The 23,897-nt window shown below is 44.6% G+C and overlaps 1 protein-coding gene across 4 annotated transcripts in view; it reads right to left on the bottom strand.

Moving 5' to 3' along the window:
• Positions 1–23,897, bottom strand: part of KIDINS220 (kinase D interacting substrate 220) — a 1,499,978-nt gene that overhangs the window by 1,203,540 nt on the left and 272,541 nt on the right. For all 4 annotated transcript variants that reach the window (XM_069606010.1, XM_069606012.1, XM_069606011.1 and 1 more), the window contains exon 5: positions 17,300–17,398. In XM_069606010.1, coding sequence (XP_069462111.1) covers positions 17,300–17,398 — 99 coding nt within the window. The remainder of the gene's footprint in view (positions 1–17,299; positions 17,399–23,897) is intronic.

Raw genomic sequence — 23,897 nt, 5'->3', positions numbered from 1 at the left:
AGGTAGGGGAGTACACCAGGTAATTCATCTGGAATATTCAAAAGGAAAAAGACATTGTAAAAAGGTTCCTGTCAGGAAAGTATACCAGGAGACCATCATTTAAGCAAGTGTTAAAACATTACTTAAGTTGCTGTGGAGAAGATTTCAAAAACCATTGTTTGGAAAAGATACGATCATCCTTAAAGTGTTGTGCAAAAGAGACATGTTCCACTATTCTTGAGGAATCATTGTTTGAACAGAACATTTCCAATAGTCTACCATCCCCCAGATACAATAATTGTTTTGCTGGATTGATATAATTAGTTTTTACACACTTCTTGCTGAATTGAGACATTTACCTTGCACATTTTCTAGTTTGAGGGTCAGATACGTTTTAGACACAACAACAGTTTGCCTAATTTCAACGACGAGACACAGACTGATCTTTAATTTTAATTTACTAGGCAGGGAAACTCTTTAGGATAGGGACAGATGCCTAGTAATAAATAAAACATGCCTGCCGCTTGGTCCCCCCAGCGCCTCGCATGCACACAATCACAGTGCGTGTGCAAGGTGCTGGTGGGCCAGAGGGCAGGCATGGCTTTTTTTACTGGGCATCTTTGATAAAGCAAGCATGATAACGTGCTATTATGTAGCTAAAGTGGCATTTTAATGCATCCAGTCTAGCCATTCCTGACTGTGGCATGACATTTTGTACTGGGCATCTTTGATAAAGAAATCATGGTAAGTGTTTACATGCCTAGATTGGCATTTTGATGCAGCCAGTTTGGGCATGTTTTGATACTGTGGCATGCCATTATTAATAGTAAAGTCAACTGGGGCATGTTCTTACATGGGGATTGACATATTTTGGCAAAACAAGCCTGGACAATGTTGGGAAGGAGAGAGGGTCTTCCCACCCCCTAGGCGATACCGAGAATTACACAAGCAATGGGTTGATATAGCTTGAGGTGGGGGATGCATTTATATGACCTGCACCACTGAGGAGTACGCCCGGTCTAGAGCTAGTTTACTGGATGTTTGCAGAGCATGAGTTCCGAAGGAAGGATCACCACCATATTTGGAAGCTGAAAGGTTGGAAGGGGTGCGGAGTGGGGAGGAGAACATATATCGGAACCTACATACTGATGACACTGTGGAGGAGTTAGTTAATTTGGGATTAACGAAAGGAGGGAATGTTGGGAAGGAGAGAGGATCTTGCCACCCCCCTAGGCGATACCGAATAAGAAACAAGTGCTAGAGAGCACATACAGGGAGCAGGGAGAAGGGGGGGTAGACATGAAGGAGGGTGCACAGTCACGTTAGTGCATGCATCAGAGGCTATATAGTAGATGCAAGTGTAAACGCCATTTTATTTAGCGGCAGCCACTTTGAAACTAGGGCCCAAGAGCGGCGAACAGCACTAAATGGGTCAGCATAAGATCCCCTGCCTATACGCGGACATCAACATTCATAAACTCTTCATTGTCTTAGAAGTTACAGGCCTTAGTGCCCTATAGGAATGTGCTGTGCAAGGTCATGAGAAGGGAGCACAGTGCCTCTTGGCAGTTACCATCCCACGGAACAGATAGCAAGGCCCTCCTGCCCCCAATGATCCCAGCACGAGAAATACAGCTTCACAATGCTTTTATCCTAAGACCCCCGCATACCACAGTACCATCCAAACCCAGACCACCGACCTTAAAAAAACACCCCTCGATCGATCACTAAGATCAGAAAGCAAGGCCATCTTGCCTTCACAATTGGGACACATGATTTGTGCAGCTAGGTGCAGGGTGGTTTCAAATTGCCTTGTAAGCTGCTGACTTGTTTAGGAGTGAGTGAAGTGTGTGCGTTAGCGTGACCTCTGCTCTCCCCCAGGTCAATCTATGTGCCTTGCCAGGTGCACTGTTACAACAAAAAAATAACATTGACTTAACAATTAATTAGCTACTTGGAAAAACAATCTCCCTGCGGAAGAGATGAGCCCAACAGCACCCACGTGAACAGAGATGTACAGATGAAGATGGATCAATGGCCTTGCATCCCTATGGAGCATACCCTACATGTATAGGGCTCTGCCAATTAGTGTTGTAGAATTGTACTGTATGAAATTACGTCATCCGTGACGTTGTTTGTGCTTATAATATGCCGACAGAGCACAGAACGTTTGGCGGCAGCAGAGTGCTTTGCTGACGCATCTCTACTTTGTAGAAATATTTACTGGTTATCTTTGCAAGCAGTGTTTTGGGCCTTTTTCCTTAGCAGGCTGTATTCTTTCTGGTGCGAGCCTATGAGGGCGTGCCTTCAACATGTTTTCTTATAGCATCATCATTACTGGCATAATGCACAAAGCAAACTTGAATATGTGGCTTATGTTGGAATACTGGTATATATTGATGCAGCCAGCATGGAAATGTATGGACGCAGCCAGCCTGAACATGTTTCTTCATGCCATATATTGTTGGCAAATGAATCCTGAAAACGTGTTGGCAAAATGCTCCTCTGCGTTGTTGGCGACTTGCATTCATTGGAGTTTAACAAGGCACTCTGGTCTCCGGAGGGCAGAGAGTGAACAGGCGGCAAAAGACACCTGCCAGAGAAACCCACCGAGGTTGCTGAACCGGAATGACTGCAACTTTTGGGAAAAGGAGGCACCCGCTTTCAGGAAGATAGCGCTGTTTTTTTCATGCTTTGCTGAAAAGTGGGACAACACCAAGCACAGCAGTAGGACAGCGTGGAAACAGGGAAATTCAAGAAGAATGTCCCCAAGAGATCAGCACACTGGCAATGGACGTTTGCTGAATTGGCCACAGCCCCCGAGGGAACTGTGAGTTAGATTAAAATAACAGTGTGAACAGAGATTTCTAGCCAGCAATGCAAAGTCGGAGCACAGAGTACCATGCTCACAAACTTCAGGTTTATAGAGCCTACTCCCCCGGGGCCTGCGAGACGCACTGTGTGTGGTTATGGTATCTAGCTCATGCAGAGTCAGCCCCCATCTTTTAAACCCAGGGGGCATTTGTCTCTGGGGACAGAATTTGATGCAGCACATCCATACTGCCAGCCTATGATGTTTCTTCCTTTATTATTATGGAGGGAACATGACATTGCGAGACGTCAGCAAGGCTAACTCTTCAGAAAACGGTGCTCCTCTCTGTGTTGTTGGCAAAAACCATATCGGGGTACCAACCCTGCTGCTAGTGGGAGTCCCAGAACGCCAGAGTGACCCTTCCTACCCCAGCAACTCGACAGCACGCAATAAGACAAAGATGTACATGTTTTCCTTTCATTGCCTTCATAAAGATATCTACGAATGCTATTGTCAGCTGCACAGCCCAAGGGGAAGCTATGACAGAAGGTTTTGGGAAAAGTCTTACATGTGGAGCTTACTAGTCAAGTTAGGCTGGGAGCAATGTCTGAGCTGCTTTGTCAAAATCAACACCGCTAGGGACAAAAGGAACATGCATTTTCCCTCTGAACACCAGCCTTGGGGGCGACGCACTCCCATAGGAAGCCAGAACAAGCACTTGCATTGGAAGCAAGATTACACAGAGAAATGCAATTTACTGAGAACCAGGAAGATTTTCTATTTTAAATTCGGCTGACCTACCGCGGCTTGGGGGAAACAGAGTGGATAGGAACCTTTGCATTCAGTGAGGGGTAATGTCTCCCACCCAGCCGCAGTTCGCATTGCTAGGGGACAGCAAGGCTGACATGCGCACGGTGTGGCCAACACTTGGCACCAAGGGCGCAGTCCACCAACTACAGACAGTGCTGACTCTCCTTGAACGCAGCGCAACAAATAGCTGCTGCCCGACAACCCTCCCCCCCGCCCTTCCCCCCGCCCCCAAGTCACCTGAGCACCAGCTGAATGATCCAAAGTTGGAGGGCCGGATGGCCCCGGACCGCAGAATTGGCTGCCCCAAAAGAAATCATCGAGGGGCCAACAGGAATGACAGCGGAAAGCAGCCCAATGCCTCAAAAAGAGGTTATGGCAATGGTGGCAAAACACCACAAGGAGATTGAATTAAAAAAGAAATAAGGAGAGTTAACTGCTTCCAAAGCCTCAAATAAGGCCGTGGCAAAGGGGACAAAATGCCACTAGGAAGCGAAGAAATGACAACATGCAGCAAACGCCTTGGAAGAGGCTATGCAAAAGATCAAAACAAGGAATACCCCACCGCCGCCGCCGCAAATCCTTCAGGAATAGTGAGTATTTCTTGACCCAAGTAGAGGTTAGAGGGAGAGATCCCATCTCTGGGTAGGGTGAGGTAAGGCACAGCGTTTTTAAGAACAGGTAGTTAAGGCATCATGTCTTGCTTCCCGCTACAAGGTAAAGTAATGCAGCTCTGAATAACCAAGTCGGAGGTGCAACCACAGAGTAGTTAGTGTGCCACTAAATGATGCATGCCAATAGCCTGCTGTCACGGCCGGAGTTAGTCCAGGCTAAGGCCCAGCCCATTGGAGTCATGCACAGAGGAATGTGACTTCAGGAGAATACTTAATTATCATTATCATTTATCAGTGTACTAGGCAACATTGCAGCTCAGGTAAATATGGAGAAAGGAGAGCAGGCACTGGGACGAAAAGGGATAAATCACAGAAATACGGAAAAGGAGGAAGCTAACATACACATTCCAAACAAAATGACCAAATCACACTTACAAGGGGCAGAACGAAAGGTGATTACGGAGAAGACAGAAAGCCAATAATCCATAATCCAGCATGAAAGAAGAATAGGAATAAAAGAACGTCCTTCTAAGCAGGAAGATATAAAAGACAAAAGGTAATTGGTCAGAAACAGAAAGCCAGTGCTATAAACCTACAACCTACTAATGCCGCACAAGAGGCATATAAATAATAAAGGCATGGTGTAAGCCTTGCAGGAAGATGATTTTTAAAGGAATTAGATAGCAAAATTGGCTAAGTAGTCTGCAAAATGAGGCTAAAACGCATAAAAACACTGGCATGAGACTAACTCCTTACCAAAGAGGCAGATCTGGCAGACAGGCGCCCGAGATCCCCAACAGCACAACCAACTGGAACCTTAGGGGGTAAAGCCATAGCAGGCATGGCAGTAGTGGCCCCTGGGGGATTTACATCCTGCACCCACAGCAAAGTGACTGATGGAATACAACTGTATAGCAGGTAGGAATAACACCAGGGGGTTTCCACAGAAGAGCTACTTCATCCAAACAGTGGGTCTGTGGTGCGGACAGGGGCCAGGCAAGACGAAACAACACTCAGGGAAATGGTTCATTTATAGACAACGAGAAGGGAATACAATTTTGTTGGCCTCTGGCAGTAAAAGGAGCTACATAGGATATATTTTGGGGGGACCTGAAGGGCTTGAAACCCCCTTAGGGTGGCGGCAGGGATCAGCATCGAGTTGGCCCTACGTGGATGTAGGGCCCCCACTCACCTGATCCCTTGTGCCCCAAAATATTTGTGTTATATTATCATTATGTTTTGTTGGTTGTTTTTTTTTCCCCACTATAGCTCATGATATTATAAAGCTTGTGGCCAAAGTTTCTTCCACCCTACCTCTTGTCTGGCCTCGTCATTATGGCACTGTCATTACTGTCACCTGTCACACCCTGCATGGCTCCCCCACACTAAAACACTTCCAGGCTTATGCGCTCAGAGAAAGGCATGCAATTTCAGTCGGCAGGCAGCTGTATCATACGTAAAAGCAGCAGAAACCGCATAAGTAATTTGAGCTCGGAAACCATTGTCTATTATTTAGCGTAATCTACTGCACGGAGTTCAATGTCTTCTGAAGAGCTGACAATGGTGGAAAAGTTAAATACAATAGCTATTATGCCATCTGTACGCTCAGAGTTAGTGGTCACTGTTAGAGCTGGGCTCCAAGACCCACTGCCAGCAAAATCCAGTTAGGTTTAAAGAATGATAAAAAATAATCATTATAATCTGACCTTTTTAAAGATTATTTTGTGCTGTATTGCTGCAATTCCTCAGCGCTGTAATAAAATGTCTTATTACCCAATGTAATGTTGCTAAATGTGTTAACCTCATCAGAATGAAGAGCTTAATTGGTCCTGTTGGGATATGAACCTATGACACCAGGGTTCAGGCAGACCTCCGAAGGAGTGCTTAACTCACAGAACTATCTTTCCGGCTGATCCCAACAATCACTATTGTCAGGACTCCAGATAAGTAGCATACTGGCCCATTTTACTCCCTAAAATGAAGTCAAAACTCAAAGCAAACACTAGAGCAGCAGCTATACACATGTCTGACACGTTATGCCACTTGTCCTGCCCAGGTGATGGCTTCAAGCCAATAGCACGAGCAGCGCCTTCCTTCCACAAATAGGACCCGTGATTATGAAAGAAAATGTATATTTACTTGCCTAAAAATACACCCCAAAAAATATGAAACTTTGTTTTTACTCCTTAAAGAATCCTTTTAATCCCAACTTCCCAAAATATGGAGTAAAATACCCTTGCTTAAAATTCTTATCTGCAGCCCGGTCCATTACAATTTATCATTATGTTATCCAATATTTGGACTGTGCCCATCACTAGCGTAGTAGTCTTACGGTGCTTGCCACTGTCCGACAACTGGCATGTTGTGAACCCAGCCAGAGTTTCGTCAGACCTCAGTCTGTTGAAGGGGAGGTTAGGAGAGCAGGTGATGGGAAAGATACTAGAACATCGAATGCCCTAAACCAGAGAGGGGAAACAATTGGGATGAGTAGGAGGGAATATGGTTGTTGAAGTAGGGGCGAGTGCTTCTCAAATATGATAAACTAGGCCTCACAAGAGTTCAACTCGGATGAGAGCAGAGTTTTATTGTGATAGCACTATCTAGAACCAATGAAGCAAGTTAAGAGATGTAGTTAGATGGTGAGTAGTTCTGCGATAGACTTGAGGGGTGCTCAAGCAGTCGCTACCTGTGTGGATGCTTTCACCAGATTATTTTGTAATCATCTCAATATCAAGGGACAGCACTGGGTTTGCCAAGCAAGTAGATAGGGGTGTCAGCACCAAGAATTGGACGTGTAAAGAAGTATCCTTGGGGAAGACACGGGCAGTGGTAAGGGAAGAGGAGACATGGTGGACTTGTGTCCAGTAATATTAGGTTCTGTAAACTATGGGCTAGGTATAATTCACTGTAACTTAATACTTAATATTCATAACAAAATAGCTCATGCGGCCAGCTATTCAAGCTAGGAAGACAATTACAGTCCTAAGTGGAAGCTTTGTAGTCCTCTCCCAACACTACATACCCAACAGCACCATTGACTAAATCAGACAGAAAGCAAACGCAGGCCAAAAAGCCTTCTCATTAATGCTCATTCGGTGCCCAAATGATAATATCTATCAACTACGCCTTTCAATAGGCAGCCTGGAACGTAGCAAGGCAGAAGATTGGGAGGCGCGGCGGTGGACAATTCGGGAGGCACGCCATTAAGGGAGGGGGTGGTCTCGGCACAGGGCGCAGGACAACGTCATGGTTGCGTGCCGCCACCTGGCACCGGATTCAGACTGAAGGGGGTCTTGGGCAGGGCAGAAAAAGAGGGCGTGCAATGCGCTCTTGCTCTCGTTTGCCTTCCCACTGCCCGAGAATGTCCAGCTGCAGAGTCAGCTCCAGTAGCAGAATGTGTTGATCGCCGAGTTTTGAGGCACGGTGTTTCACACGGGGTGATTAGGAAGTATGCAAGGTGAGCAGCATTTCATGTTTCGGCGTGGCAGATTTGACTAGATTGCGTCATGTCTTTAGAGGTGCGCAGCCGGGATGGATTGCTTCTAGGGTTCCACACAGTGCGATTGGGAAGTAGGTGAGTTAAGCGGCACATTGTGTTTCGGCCTGGCAGATTAGATCAGATGGTGCCGTGTGATTAAACGGTTCAGCCGGGATTCATTGCTTCTAGGAGTAAGAGGCGAGGGGTCATGCAGTTTTCTCCCATGGCGTGGCCGCACTTGATCTGGGGTGCAGGGGTGAGCCGGAATTAAGGATCAAGTAGAGCAAGGGTGAGGATGGGTTACTGAGGAGGGTCCGGTTGTCTGTCTGCGTGGTGTCGCAGCATTTGATCCTTCTGTTGGTAATCACCATGCAGCAAGGCGGTGCAGATGATATGGTATGAAATGGGTGCTTATGTTCTGTTTCTATAGGCACTTTTGGAGGGACTGAGCCCTTGGACTACACTGGTGTTAGCTTAGTTTTAAAACGGACGCTCCCTGGTGCACCTAAGATTATATTCTCTCTACATCAGCCATAGAGCGATGAAAGGCTGACTTGCCGTGGCAGCTCTTGGCGCTTTCATCGAGCATGTTGTGCTACGTGATGTTGGTTTTGTTATGCTATGTTGCGATATTTGTACTGCCTCTTCACCACTCTAGTGACAAAATGGTGCTGGGGCTTGCCTGAAAAATGGTGTATTATGCCCCTTTCCAGATTCGACAGAGCTTGGTCTGTGGCAGCAGGGTAAAGGGGAGAGGGGGAAAAAGTGGGAGTAAGGATAGGAACACAAAGTAACAATGGGAAACATTGCACGGGAATCCTTTGCGAGAGGGGGTGCGGCTTGTGCATAAGTAGGTTATGTTAAATACAGTGCAATAAGGGGCCAGCTTGGTGCTCGGTGGCTGGCGCACACATTGCTAGCTAAAGTAGTGCTGAGAAGCTTGCTCAGCTGCCCGCTTTACTGGCCGCCCGAAGGAGTTATATCAGAGGCACCTTTTCTGGGCGAGCATGGAGGAAAATATGCCTGACATACTTAGCCAGGTACACGGCAAGATACAGGCCTACAATACCAAGTTTCTTATGGTCTCCCCTCAAGTGGACCAGGGAAGGGTATGAATGCATCTTTTCTATCTTATTAATCCAATCTAGTTTCTATAGTGTTTTCTTCACTCTAGTTGGATTTTCTACCAGGAGGGCACAACAATACTTGTATACATCACCCAGCCACATACAGGAATTGGTCTCCAAAATTAACTTAAAATCTGCATATAATGTACCTTCTGGCAGACAAAGTATCTTTCAGGGAGTAGACACAATTTTCCACTGCGCTCTGGCCTTTAAAGAGACCATACTTAGCTCAAATCTGAGCATATGTATGGGAACTAAATATGTTAAGCGCAATGCCCTTCTCCAAACCAATGCTTCAAGACTAGTCAAGCAATCCCGAATGGCCAAAGAATGCACATTTTAGGTACAATCTTCCCCTCGTAGTACCTTATACACAGCAGCACCGAAAACCTACCATACTGGGATTCAAGTCTCCCCAATTGGTTGGCAAGGGTCAAAGCACAATTCCTTAGACAGTCTTGAAGCCGATGCAAATGTGACTCGGACAAAAGCAAAATCTCCAGGTATACAAGCGATGCAACTTTCTCCAAAGACTTGGTCCCAATAGGCCACTGATAAACACACTCTTTCCGACCATTTGTGCACTGCAGAACTTTAGTTTTCATAGGGTTGATTTTTAAGGAGTGCTTGTCAACCAAGGTTGAAAGTACATTTAACAAACGCTGTGAGTCCACTGCAGTGCAATCGAACAATAGAATGTTATCCGCATATAGCAACCAGAACGGCCATAAATGAGTGAGTTTTGGAGTGATAAAGGCAGCCGGATTCCAATACTCCCCCACGTCTGATATGTATAGATTGAACAGGCAGGGAGCAAGCACAAACCCCTGCAAGACACCCCTAAAGTTTCCAATTTGTAGCTGCAACCCCATGCAAGATTTTGGAGGCTCTTGACCATGATACCGTTAAGAGATGTACCCAAATTCTTCCCGAATCCTATTTACCATTTATCAAGTCTTGCAGCTGTGTAAGCCCATCCCTCAAGGTGGGACAGCAGGATAGATGCAAAAACCTTACTGTCTGCATCTAGTTAGACCATAGGCCTATAATTCAAAGGGTTAGATCTTAATCCCCTTTTATATATGGGCACAATATGTGATAGGGACCAGGAATCGGGAAAAATTCCAGACCTCAACGGATTAAAAAGAAATTGAGAGGGTTACCGACCATGTTTGAGGGTCCTGTTTAAATAAAACGTTTGATAGACTATTCGGTCCCGAAGCGCAAGTGGAACTAATGTGAGAAATGACGACTGACAGGGTAAAAAAACGATAGGTCCAATCTATCATATGAGCCACAGTTCAAGATCAACATTCGAAGCGGCCTGAGGACTAGAATAAAGCCCAGTCATTCTATGTAACTGCATTTTTGCTGCTTATGGGACTGGGGAGAGTCAAGGTTATTGATCAACCTCCAAAAGGCTTGAAAATGTTTCCCCCTGCAAGGTCTCAAGCATATTTTCTAAATCCTCTTAACTCCTTTTAGCCTGACTTGGACAATTCCAATTCCTATAAGTTTGGCAAACTCCCTTAATGAGATGTCTCTATCGACAATGCAAGATCAGACCGTTTCCCAATCGGTCATACTGTCTATCTCACTTCCCGCTTCTTTAATGCTACCTCTGCGTTGTACACATGAGCATGTATGCAGTTCTTATCCATACACCCACTCCCCCTAGCCCTTGTTCACAAATGGCTCAAAACTGGAGACACAAAAAGGTGTGATATTTCCAATCTAGGAAGGCGACATTTAGGAGGTCAACAAGGGATTTATTCACCCGAGCTGCCAAGGCCACATTCCATGAAATCCTGTTGCCCTCTGGATTGATCCGCAAGTCCTTAGGACCCTGTTCACTCAAGCTAGAGGACTCCAGGCCTATATTAAAGTGTGCCTGTAGCATGAAATTATCACTGAGAGAAGATGGAGCAACATCCAACCTAATACAATCTTCATGCATCGACCCCAAGATATAATCTATGGTTGAGCATACCCTGCCATTTGACCACGTCGGGGAGATCACAATGTCCCCTGGGACAGAACCATTTAAGGGATACAAACCAAGTCCCTCCAAATTTCCAACTACAACCGGCCATTGCGTTGTTTTGAAGTACTCATGGGGTCCAATTAGTAGTAATCCTTCAAAGAAGGAAAAAGTTACTTACCTGTAACTGTTGTTCTCCAGCACGGGTCTGGCATGGATTCACATGCTCATGAATATTCCCCGTCATCAGGCTGGAAATCCTCGGTAAAGAAAAAATCAGTTTCAGTTTCACTTCTGAACTGTCTTTCTCCTAACAACCAATCACTGGTCTCTGGATCATACTGCCGCCAGCCAATGACTGCCCTCTACCCAAGCCCCTCCTCTGGCAGCCATCTTTACAATTCACATACAAGCAAAAGAAATTAAAAGAGCATATTACAATTTAAAAAGAAAGAAGAGGGTAGAAAAAACAAAGACAACATAATGGCATAAAGGAAATCAAATTTGAAAAATCAAAAGAACAGTAATTCAATGAACAGTAGAGAAAAGAAAAATCATTTCTTTACACAATTCACCCTATTCATTCAAAGTAGAGACATTATTACAAAACTCAAAAGAAAAGAATCAAATTCTGCCCCAACTTAATACTTTTAAGAAAGCCCGACAGGGCCAGCCCTTCATGGGTATTTTGAATATTAAGATAATGCCACCAAACTAGATCATCCGCTGTATATATAAAATAATTTCGCAAGGTACCCAGGTGGACCTGCCTTAAGTCTTTAAATGCACTACATTCCATAATTAAGTGCCTAGCATTTTCACCCATCATATCGCAAAACCTGCAGTTACTTTCTTGGGGTGATAATTGATTTCTTCTGATCAATATCTGCTTTGTTGCTAATAAATTCCATCTGAGCCTTAACCGAATTCCCAAACAGTAGCGATTAGGGAAGAGTAGTAGTATTTTCGAGACAGTTCCTCGTCTTTTATGTTCATGGCTCAAATGGATCATGGAGCTGTACGCATGGAATTGCTCTGTAGTCTTAATCCAATCGTAGTCCAGGAGGCGTTTTTTTGTTAACTGTGGGTTTCCAATCAAGGTGTCCAGATCGGAATCAATATTATGTAGGATATCTTCACAGTTATTTTTGAACTCCACTAAAAAAATATTGTTTTCTATATTCCTACACAACTCAGACTGAGTTTAGCAGTGGAGCGATAATTTTCCCTTATACGGTTAACATCCTCCATTAAACCCGTGCCCAGAGTGAAACAAGTTCAAACCCACTAGCTGGTACCGGGACTGCCCAAGGGTCACAGAGGATCCATCTCCAAATACTACCTTCTAATTTATTCAAGGCTGAACCTGTCACCGCAGGGAAAAGTTCAAGGCCGTGGGTTAGCTTTGGTACTATTTTGCCTTCAAAGAACATCAAGGCCGGTCTCAATGTAAACCTGCCAAATTTTGGGTCTATTCTTTGTATGTGGGATTCTAAAAGTCATTCTTTGTAGGCCAAATTGGCCAGCAATTACTTAGTTCCAAGTTGTGAACCAAAAGTAAAGCCCAAATACGTAAGGCTATTAGACAGACCTACAGCTGCTCCTATGTGCCAAACAGGAAGTTGCTTTTTACGCACCACCTTAGAGAAGGACAATATATTTGTCTTGTCTGGGTTTATGGATGAAATCATTATCTTTAGCATACATGGCAGAAGAATCTAACAGCCTTTCAAGACCTATTTTCGTATAATCAAATAATAGAAAATCATCTGCGTATGCTAACCATATAATCTTATTTTGTCCCACTCTTGGTGCAAGCAGTGCCTCATTTTCCAAACAAAGTCCTGCATCGGATAAGTATTGGTTGAAAATCCAGGGAGCAAGAACGCAACCTTGTCTAACTCCCCGATAACATTGGACCCTGGCCGACATGTCCCCCAACTGGCTGAGGCGTACCTGTATATCACAGTTATTGTAGACGCCCTCAATGAGTCTTAACAGGCCTAAAGGCAGTCCCGATTGAGGCTAAATTCAGCCACAGCCTATTGTGATTAACGCAATCAAAAGCGGCTGATAGATCGACCTAGGCCATGAATGTTTGTCTCTTCACCTTACTCCAAGCATCTTTCTGTAAGCATTTCAGTACCAACCTCTTAACATTGGTTGAATGACCCTCGTGGAACCCCGTCTGACACACATTAAGAGGATGCAATTGCTTTTCCCATGCTAAAAGATGTGTTGGGAGGAAAGCCGAAAAGATTTTGCAATGGGCATCTATCAGGGCTATGGGTCGGTAGTTCTTCGGGTCCGACCTACTCCCACATTTAAAGATCGGGACTAGTGCTCCAGGAAAATTGAGTAATACCAGTTTTCAGAATGTCGCTGAAGTCAAAATATAGGATGTTCACCCAAAGGAATGGATCAGACTTAAAGGTATTATTTGTTAGGCCGTTCGGCCCGGCTGCCTGAGATCTCTTAGTACCTTTGATTAAGTTCACTACAAGGTTAATATCCAAGACAGGGTTCCATCTCTCAAACTCCAGGTTTTCCCAGTCTAGCCCTCCTCCCTGGGCATCCAAACCCATCACTGGCCCAAAACGAGTTGAAAAAAATATCAGCCAGTCCTTTTCCGAAATAGAATTTAACTGAGATACTACAAAGTTGGGCTCTTGTCCATTAACCAGGGATCAAAAAGAACTAACCTTTGCCTTAATCAAAATCCCCAGCATTTTCTCAGTATCATCCTGGAGTAGTTAATCGCTTTACAAAAATGTCTATATTTTTGTTTGACTCGCCTGGTGCATGTTTTTAGCGAAGTCTCATCAAGAATTGAAGTCCTAAGCAAGCGAAGAGCCCTTCTGATAGTATGTTTAGCCTGTGCAACCTCGTCGTTAAAGCAGTGGTTAGGTCTTATACCCGTACCACATCTCGTTGTTGTTATACCTATATTCCTAAACACTGACCCACATAGTTTTTGTATTTCCTCTACATTAAAATGATTCCGTTTCCACTCCATAGTGGTTGCACTTAATGAAGCTCTAAGCTTATGGTTTAGGATTTCAAGATTACCAGGCGTCCATCTAACAGCAGAGCCTGACGCAACTGTAACCAACTTGGTTTGAGGTCTAAAATACCTAGTAGTAACAGTAACAGTTAAGGTTGCTGATAGAATAGAGTGATCACTCCAGTCATTTGGTGTAACCGTAAAGGCAATACATTTACTTGTTAGGTGAGTGTCAAGGAAGATATAATCTAACATAGAAGAACTAGTACCTCGATAACACGTATGCCAAGGTGAGGACGGAGTAGAGATATTCTTAGAGCCCACCAGTGGCAAAAGTCCAACATTACCTAGTCCTAAATACCAGGTTTTACCAATTTTCCTCTTACTAGTTGTACCCCTTTCATTCATGTCCACTTCACGGACACCCTATGGTGTTTTTTCAAATTCACATTCAGCATTTAGGTCACCAGCTACAATGATCCAGCCCCTCACCTGCTTCAACAACCAATCACTAATTAGGGTGCAGATCTTTGTCACAAAAATGTCAGCAATAGAAATACCTATATGCCAATAGATATTTATAATCAAGAGCTTTATATCACCAACCCTTGAGGTAAGTTCCACTCCCAGAGCTCCAAAAGGGCAGCCCTCTATAGCGGTACCAAATAGGCCCAGATTATCCCTAATTGCAGTAATCAGGCCTCCTGAGGGTCTTCGCCCAGTTTTAGCTTTTGTTAACTGATCGTATGTCTTGTACCCGTCTAATATAGGGGAGCTGGACAACCATGTTTCCTGTTGGCAGATATTTGCTTCTCGTAGGTTTGCAAGACGGAGAGGGTTACTAAAAAGGTGCTGGTGGTCTCTGGTATTCCACGACTTTAAGGACAACTTAATCTCTTCATTAGTCCCTAATTGAGGTACAGGATCATTACGGGACCAATTTCTGCCACAGGGTAGAGATCACAGCGGACCAATCAATACCCTTCCTAAGTTAGCAGTATTTACATTCCTTTCCTCGACCTTCCATGTGCATAGGGGTGATCCCACCCTACTCTTTTCTTTTTGTAGGGTCGGTAAATCCTCATCCCTTATTGATTTTTGCTCTATTTCAAAGCCCATATTCCATAAGATCTCCTTTTGTGTCAGAATAAGTTCTGTAACCAATGTAGAGTCAAGGAACATGTAACTCACATCAGTAAAGCTTCTATTCAGAAAAGACATCCTAGAGAGGTCGTTAGAGCTCACAAGGGCTAGCGCTGGGATTTCAGCAAATATTCTTACAATATTTGGCCTATTTAAACAGATCCTTTCATCTGGACACAATGGGCTTCTTATTCTTAACGTATAGGCTGAATCAAGTTGTGGAGTGTTATAAGGAGCCATCAGGTGGGGCGTTTACCCTTGACGGTGGGCAGGATAAAGGAGCATTGGTTATGGCCCCTGGCTTGGGCTTCCTGGCAGTCAGGTCCGGGCACTGCATGTGCTTGACAGGTATAGCACGCAATATTTGTTCCTCTCTCTTACCTTTAGAGGACACGGATCGCGGGAGCAACCAGACAGGGGGCATTCAAGGAATTACTGGGTGGCATCAGTCACGGGACCCATTTGCGGAAGTTGTTTTTGGTTCTGCCTATGTACAATGGGATACTGAGGTTGAATAAGTGCCTGAGGGGGGAGAGGTCATGGCGTCTAGTAATAGTGGGTCCTGACAGATAATGGTGGGGATTGTTAGGGTAGGCGTGGGGGGCCCAGATCAGTGGCCCCTGTGGCGGTAGGTTGGGGCACTTTACATTGAATTGCGTTATAGGCTCAACCTTTTGGGTCACTGGAAGGGAGATTGATTGCTGATTTATGGTAGAGTCCAAGGTTCAGCGCAGAACAGTGAGGTGACAGGCCAGGGGCTCATTCTGTGGCCCTCACTGGTCCATGCAAAATTGGGGGGGTCAGGTCTAGGGGACTGGTCAGTTTAGGGGGTCACATGGTTTCCTCAGGACCATTCCCACAGTATGGAGCGGGGAAATGGCACAATGTCACCCCCCCACGCTCATCTAGGTAATTGATGATGTAATGACAGATGAGGGACCTATGACGCCACAGTTAATGATGATCTGCATTTATACTGTTGTTGCATTTCAGTGCTGTATGAAATATAATAAATGCGGCCTAATGCCTTCCAAAGATTATCTGTGTCTGGTGTCCCTCACTGTCCCTGCCTCCTGCGTCGCCCAAAGGTAGCACAAGTTTAATCTTTGTTCTACCCGATTAATTTAGTCAACCTCACCAGCAAGAGGAGGGGGAAGAATCACCTTTGTACACTAGTTTACTTCGACATTGACATTACCCAGCATCTAGATTATGAAACCCGTCTGCATTTTAAGTCATGGTTACCACAAGGATTTTATACTTGACTAGGCCCTAGGGTTGTGCTTCTGCACAAGGTGCTTAAGGACACAAAACCGTTCTTTAGCTCAGCAGTAGTCAGACTTGTGAGCCTTCCACAGTGTCAAGTGTGTATTGTATGCATAATTTATCCCAAATGCATTCAAAACCAATAAATGGTTCAACGAACCCAGCCCTTCATAATTAAATGTGTGGGCAAAAAAACGGGACTGGGAAAAGAGTGACAATCTCACAACTATCTTTGCTTCTGTTTTCTCAAATTTAGGTTGTAAGACGTTTTATGAAGAAACCGCTTTTTCTGTGCCCCTTGTCCCCTCTGTTTTGATGGGGAGGTCACCCCACAACCAACCTTTCACCACCTCACACCTAAGCTATAATCATCCAGTTCGCTTGTCTCCCGAGTGTTTTTTTTTGCACTTTGAAAGTGGATTTTGTAATATCTTTTCTAAATGAGGGAGATTTGTTCATTTTCATTGAACCCAATTCGAAAACCATATCAAAAGACTGCATTAAACCCAAATGGAATACAAAACATTTTTTTTTGTTAAATATTGATCTGCAGCACTAAAGTTTGTACTCCAATGCTCATAAAAACCAGTGAGGAAAACAATGCAATTTTTAAAACTGACATTGGTCTAAGCGAATAAACAAACCATTGGCCGTTAAATTAACTTTTCCATGAATAGTATTATTTTCATGCTCTTCATTCCCAGCTGATGCCAAAAGTGTCAACAAGTGGGTATTTCCGGACTGTGCTTACACTTGCAGGCAACAATTTAATTAATGTGTGGAAAATTCAAGGTGTAATCCAAACCAGATACATACAGCAGGCACAAAATAAAAACACCAAGTACAATGTATTGCTCAGGAGGATCGGTTTTGGAGAAGTGCATTTTAAAATAAAACACGTTTCATGGCAGTAGTCAAGAAGATGCAGACTCTTCTTTCAAGCAAGTTCTTGTAGCAAGGATGGATTACCATCAGAAAAGCATTTGCTCTTCAGAGCAACAACGTCGGTACATTCGAACTCGCTAAGAAAAGCTCATTAATGATAGAAACTCTCTCAGCAAAATAGAATGTAATAAAACAAGCCGTACCATATCCCGGTGCTCCAGGTTAACGTTCCACTCGAGCAGTTCTCTTATCACGTCCACATGCCCTTCCTTCGACGCACAAATGAGAGAAGTCCAGTTATCCTGCGACAGAAAACATCCCCATTACAATTCATTCAGAAGAGTACATAGGTAAGCAAGAGTGAGCATATGCATTCGCTGTCCACAGTCACATACCAAGTGGTCATACCAGGTGGCCATCGGGGCTGAATGTGGAGGCAGGGGCGAGCCAGTGGGACTCCTGCCTAGAGGGAAGTGCCTGAGGCAGATGCGGCGGCGTGCGCTGCTGCCTACGACTCCTCTACTTACGCTAATGACACCATACACTCACTCGGAAATTATATGATACAGTACGAGAAGCTCGTCACAGCTTGTGGCGCACTTATGCTTTCCTCAGCTACAACGAATGATTTAGCACACGGCACTAAAATGCTATGGGAATTTTAACAAAAGTACTTGTACATTTGTTAGACCATATTTACTTACGCATTTCAAAAGCACGCCTCCTAACAGAGCCTTAAAAGCACGCAACTGCATGGGCGTAATTTTAGGGGGGGCAAGGGTGTTTGTCCCCCCCCCAACTTTCATGGCACACCATTTTGTCCCAATTCATTAGGCTGGGGCACCTTTTCTTCAGATGTCATACCCCCCCCCCCCCACCCCCAACAACATTTTCAGCAAAGTTACTCGACGGCGCAACTGCAAATAAAACCCACACCAAAGTTAACCACATTAGTTGTATTATATACTTATTCTCGCGCGTGTGCGTGTGTACCCACACACACCCACACGCACGCGAGCTCTCTACTTCCAATGTATACCCACATTCGAGTTCAGCTGCCTAATATCATGTCATAACATTTCTGCGAGGCTCTGGCGGCAAACCTATCAAAGTTGATAAACCTGAATTCGCATTCTTCCAAGTAAATTAAAAATGGCAAACTAGCCTATCTGGCTGCCAGGAGAGTCTCGAGCAGACCATTGTGCTATTACTGAACCAACTCTAGAATTAAGCTTCGGCGTGATCTTCCCTGCTTTTCTCCATCAGCCATGGGAACACTAGAACTCGTGCGTTAAGCATGCACGTGCCTGATGACAGGTGCATGCTGAGACCGCATGCTGCAGTTAAGCTGCTGATGAAGTGACAATGAAACTGAGCTCATGGGTGCACTCTTCATGTCAATGACATAGTCCCGTTCTAACATACCGAATTTCGTTTACCCTCAAAAGAAACTTATTACTCTGCTTTGAACGACTGTCATATTTAAAAGGTTGCGTTTAAGAAGCAACCCAGGAAATGGGTTATAAAGAGCAAGCTTCTGCTTTTTAAAATTATGTAAAACCGGGCACCTATTATTTAAGAAACTCCTTTCCGATAGATTCCTAATCGAGGTACTGGAATGGACTTCACGTTTACAATAGTATGTGTTCCTCCATGCAGGGAGGCGCAATCTGCACTGATCTTTCCCATTGGCTTGTCTCCCCTCTCCTCAGAGCCAATGGGACGAGGACACGTGGGACGCAGGTATGACTTACGCAACAAGCGGATCAATTCCAGTAAACCATACATTTGATAATTCCTTGGTGTCCTCCATGGCAGAGCAGCACGACCCTCACACAGAGCAATTCTAGAATGAGCCTTCCCAGGCTTCTGGACAGTAGGTGTTCCTCCAAATGGGACAGTGCGTCGTCAGGTATGGTGGCCATGGCAGCGAGCGCTACATTGACTTTTGGCATCTGAAGGTGATAGAGAGTAGCATCTTCCACTGTCCAGACTGCAGGGTAGATGAAACAATTTGAATTAATGTGCCTGCTCATATTGCAATGTTTCAACCATACTCTGTGCCATGGGAAGCATCGTTTCTGACTGTCTGCATGGGTATCTTACGCTGCCTGTACCCCCCCGCACCTCCCATGGAGTCACCAATTAAGAGTGTTGGGACAGGAAGTCTGATTTGTTAGCACCTGGGGGGTTCTCCAATTCAAAGCTTTGCAACCAGAATCCACTACGAAGTTCTGGCTGGTGATTGAGGAGCAGTGTCTTAACAGATGGAGGACCAGCAGTGTGTGATCAGTGACTGCTTTGAAGGTGGAGTTCTCTGCTGCCATATTTAACCATGCAGAATTTCCTGAGTCAGTCCGTCAATATAAGGAGAGCACCAATGGCGCAAGGGTTGGCACTGATGATCGCTTCTGTGTACTTCTTTATGTCCAAGTCTGCCAATGTGGTATTAACCATGAGGGGAGTCTTCTAAAAAGCCTCTTGGTGGAAAATTCACTCCAGTTGTAACTCTTCTGCCTCGTCTCATTGTTAGGTAAGATGTTGTAAAGTCCAACTGGTGTGGGACTTGACAAGATTTATTTCTTGGTATTAGGGAGACGCAACTCTTGTAACGTGAATGAGCAGCCAGGCTTATTTTAGGAGGGGTAATGTGAGCTGTAGAGTAGCACAATAAAATCAGTAAACACAAGGCACTAAATAAACACTTACACACTAACAGTTGTATAACATTATTTATTTATATATACACACAAGGCAAATTAATTTTCTTTAAAAACGCAGCCACTAATAGTAACATTCAATGAAAGACAGAATTCATTTACACAAGAACCACTGATGCAGGTGGGTAATTCTTTTCTATGCTAAACATGTTCCAGCACACGGAGCAACATCAATCAAGGTCAGTAATAGCACTTCTTTTTGGCCACCATTATAAATTTGAGATTGGGATGGAAAATGATTGGAGTTAAAGTAGAAAACACTTTCAACTGGTTCAATAGTTAGTTTCTCCCAGAGGGACGTAGGCAGTCTTTTATCCCAGCAATAATAGTGTCAACAATTAAAACCTGTAAGGGAACAAGCACTTCCAAAGCCAATAGGGTTCAGAGGAGGAGCCTTTGGGAAACCAGGGCAGCCAAAGTCAATGGGACAGTTCCAGTGTTGATGCAGCTTTTCTTAGAAACATTTTAACAGTCAGGAATTCTTTGAGAAATCACCAGAGCTCAAGGGGAGCCCACTTGTTGAGCACAAACTGGAAGGCCCGTACAGGTGAGTGGAGGTCAACTCCAAACTGCTTAAAATAGTACTTCCCAAGCAAGGGGGGACTTCAAATGGCAAAAGGTAGTTATAACCCAAGCACCACAGTACCTGATAATTGAAGAGGTTCCAGCTGGATGCCTTTCTGATGCAGTGATGCAGACCCTTGTTCTTGGTCCCTGGTCGTGGTGACGAAAAGGGAGGACGTCTGGCAGGCTTCCGTGGCAACATTCTGGAGAGAGACTTGGCAGCAATGGATTCCACATGATTCAGTGACAAAGAGAAACAAATAGCTCCAGTTGGAGTTTCCTCGGTCCTGGACTCTGGTGAGGGGACGCTGGATGAAGTATTCATGCTTCTGGAGGTCCTTGAAGGTGCCCACAAAGTTTTGGCTGGATTCGGTCTCGGGAAGACGATGCACTCGATAATGGTCAGGGGTCCCTGGGCATTGGGATTCTGCAGCCTAGGAAAGTTGCAGCAAGTTGGGGGATGCGCCAAACGAAGCAGGTCTCCAGGCTAGTTGGTCCCACAAGCCCATGGGAGGAAGTCGTCCGGCATGGATCTTCCCTGTCGAAAACGAAAATTGGTTCAGCAGAGCTGCAAGGCTAAACTGGTGCTTCTGCAGTGCTGCTGGCGTCCCTGCTTGTCCTCTTCATCTGATATGATGTTCCAGTGGTCGACTCCCTGTAGTCCCAAAAGCCTCACCTTTTAATGCGAAATCCAATTCACAGCCCTACAGCTGTCAATCACACAGGGGTGTGGGGCTTCATCCTCTAGGACAGCCACCCGCCCAGTTGTAACTAGTTTCGGCCAGGCATGCCTACAAAGCTCAGTGAGGTTTCGGGCTCCTCCTCACTTCCTGCCTTCCCAGACACACTGGAGCATGGGCAGGCTTCAGGGCTGTCGTTTGCAAAAGGCAAAACACACAAAGGACTCCAACATAGTTTAAACAGAGTAAAAGCCCAGAAGGAACTAACAAACAAGAAATGGTGAAAAAAAGACAACGGGGGCATTTTGGAAAAATGGTTACCCATGGGTGCTGTATTGTAGCCGAGATCAGCCTGCTAGTACCCTGCACAAAAGGTAGTAAAAAGTTACCACTGCTACCAGTCATTCAAGTTAGTGTAACACAAAGTTACATGAGAAATGGGATAAGGAGTTACTAGGTAACCCCTCCCCCCATCACTCCACATAGGGTGGTGTGTGCTGGACCCACAAAGGAAAAGGTAAGTAAGATGACAGAGATCTCACTGTTCTTAGAAACTGTAGATCACCCAAAAAAATGTATTTAAACATTAAGAGCAGTTCAGGGGACTTCTCAGTGGCACTGCAGAGGGTGCTGTGTTTCACTACGCAAAAAGCACATGCCTATGGAGTTTACCAGACTCCATTAAATAGTTAAAATGGAAGTCAGAGAAAAACACATGATTGAGTGGCAAAAAGGACTACTTACTCAGGAGGTTAATAATAAAAAAGATCCCAGATTCTAAAAGAGCTGAGGGCCTCTAAGGTTAAAGGGAATTAGCACAGAAACTGACAATTCTCTCTAACACTCATCACACGTTTCAGTCATCTTGCATGTATCCTAGACTTTCTCTTGGTAAACTTCAGTTCGGCCCTCCCCCCACCTCAAAGGAGACCTGGTCAAGTTTGCAGATTGTCCTACTTTATGCAGGAAAGGGCTGCTAGGACAGAGAAGGACGCAATACAAGCATTCAGATCCTGAAAGAGGGTCTTTTTGGCGACTCCCTCCGGCCAATAAGGCTTCACACACCTGCAGCTAAACGTCAGAAGAAATTTAATTTTGGAAGGAATCATGCAGTCTTTAGCCACACTAGGATGGACAATGGGAGAGGGTGCTATACGGAGTCATTAAGTAACAGTTAGTTAGGCTTCTGCACACACCGATGCCTTGTCAAGGAACCTAGAAAAACGAGGACATTACTGGTTTGGTGGATAGGTACGAGAGGCCTGCTGGTGACGAACTACTTTATGCTTAACATTCTGTGGAGGATCCCTTGCTGGAGAAGTCCATATTACTTGGAATATCTCACTTACTAAAACAAACATGTGATTTGGCGAAAACAAGAATAAAACAAAATAGTAAAATCACTTTTGTATACAGTGGATATGAAAACTGAGTCCATCCCTAAGAATTTCATAATGCATGGTGAGAAGTGCAGCACGCGAGGTTCGGTCATGAATTGCCTCCTACATCATATTTTAAAGTATGTTTACTCAAGAGAAAAAAAGAAGGGATACTACAAAAGTAGATTTCCAATAGTTGCGAAGAAATCCATAATCACTGTGCCAATACCACACAGAATACACACAACCTACGTTTCCACAATTGGCATTGCCCCTCGATCGTCTGTTTCATGAGATGCCACACCACTTTTATTTACTTATGTACATGTTTGTTTTTCATTTGTAAGTACCATTAAAATGTTTTTTAGTTTTAATATGTAAAGTAGACTACACGTTCCTGACAAAGGCAAGCCATTTTTGATTCCAGCTAGGGTTCCATAGTAATTTATAATCATGCAGGTCAGGCCTCAGAATGTACACTCGCCACTAGCCCTTTGAGAATGATAACCGAGTCTTGGTGAGTAAGAAATGGCGAGCTGTGTGCATGTTGAGAACTGAGAGGGCAAGGGACTTTATGCCTGGTCAGCAGCTTGCAACTTGACATTTTTACCCCTGTGCATGCAATAACATCGATTGTCCCACTGGAACCATGTGCACAGGGATGCTTAGTCCTGCACATGTTACCTAAATGCACTATTTTGTTTGTACCCTCAAATGCGTTTGCCATCATTTTTTAGGAACTCTCCTGTCACAAGGTATCTTTTGCCAGATATTCTTGTATATTCCTATGTTTATACTGCACATATGCACCCTGTAACTAAACCACTTGATCACTTTTTATATACCCATATATTGTAGCATATTTGATCTCCCTGTATATTCTTTGTATATCTATGTACCTTGTAACTAAGCTGAACATTTTCATATCTTTTGCGCCCTTATGCCCCAGGGTCTGGTGCGCACTATAAATAAATTAAACTAAACTAAAATAAACAAGGTGATAATGATCAAGATGCATTCCAAGAGAAACTGGGAGGTTATTAAAAGATAAATGACAAAATATGGGCCAAAAAGATAAAAGGGAGGAAAGCAACTCATATTCCTCAGGACGCTCTGCCCCTATGTGCACCCATGTATGGCTTAGGTTTTGTAGCACAGTCGCCCTATCCTGTGTGTCTCAAGTGTCTGTTGCAAGTTTCAAAGGGGGACCCGAACCTGGTCGTCTCAAAATTCCAATCTCTACAGTCTTGTACAGTCCGTCCCTTTTCTAGGTCTTTGTGAAGTGGGCTCTCTTCACAGAAAGGGCTACAAAAGGAGGATCTCCCTGTCCCCAAGACTGAATTCCCCTGCTCTGCGCCCCAAGGTTTAGGCCACTGGCTATCCCACACCCCTCGCTACACTCTAGTCTCTCTGCCAGATATCGTTCATCGTCCAGCCTGTGCCACCTGCTAGGCATGC

The sequence above is a fragment of the Ambystoma mexicanum genome, chromosome 4p, assembly GCF_040938575.1.
Source record: "Ambystoma mexicanum isolate Mex_15411 chromosome 4p, UKY_AmexF1_1, whole genome shotgun sequence".
Classification (NCBI taxonomy): Eukaryota; Metazoa; Chordata; class Amphibia; order Caudata; family Ambystomatidae; genus Ambystoma; species Ambystoma mexicanum.
This window is presented reverse-complemented; position numbering and strand designations above follow the sequence as displayed.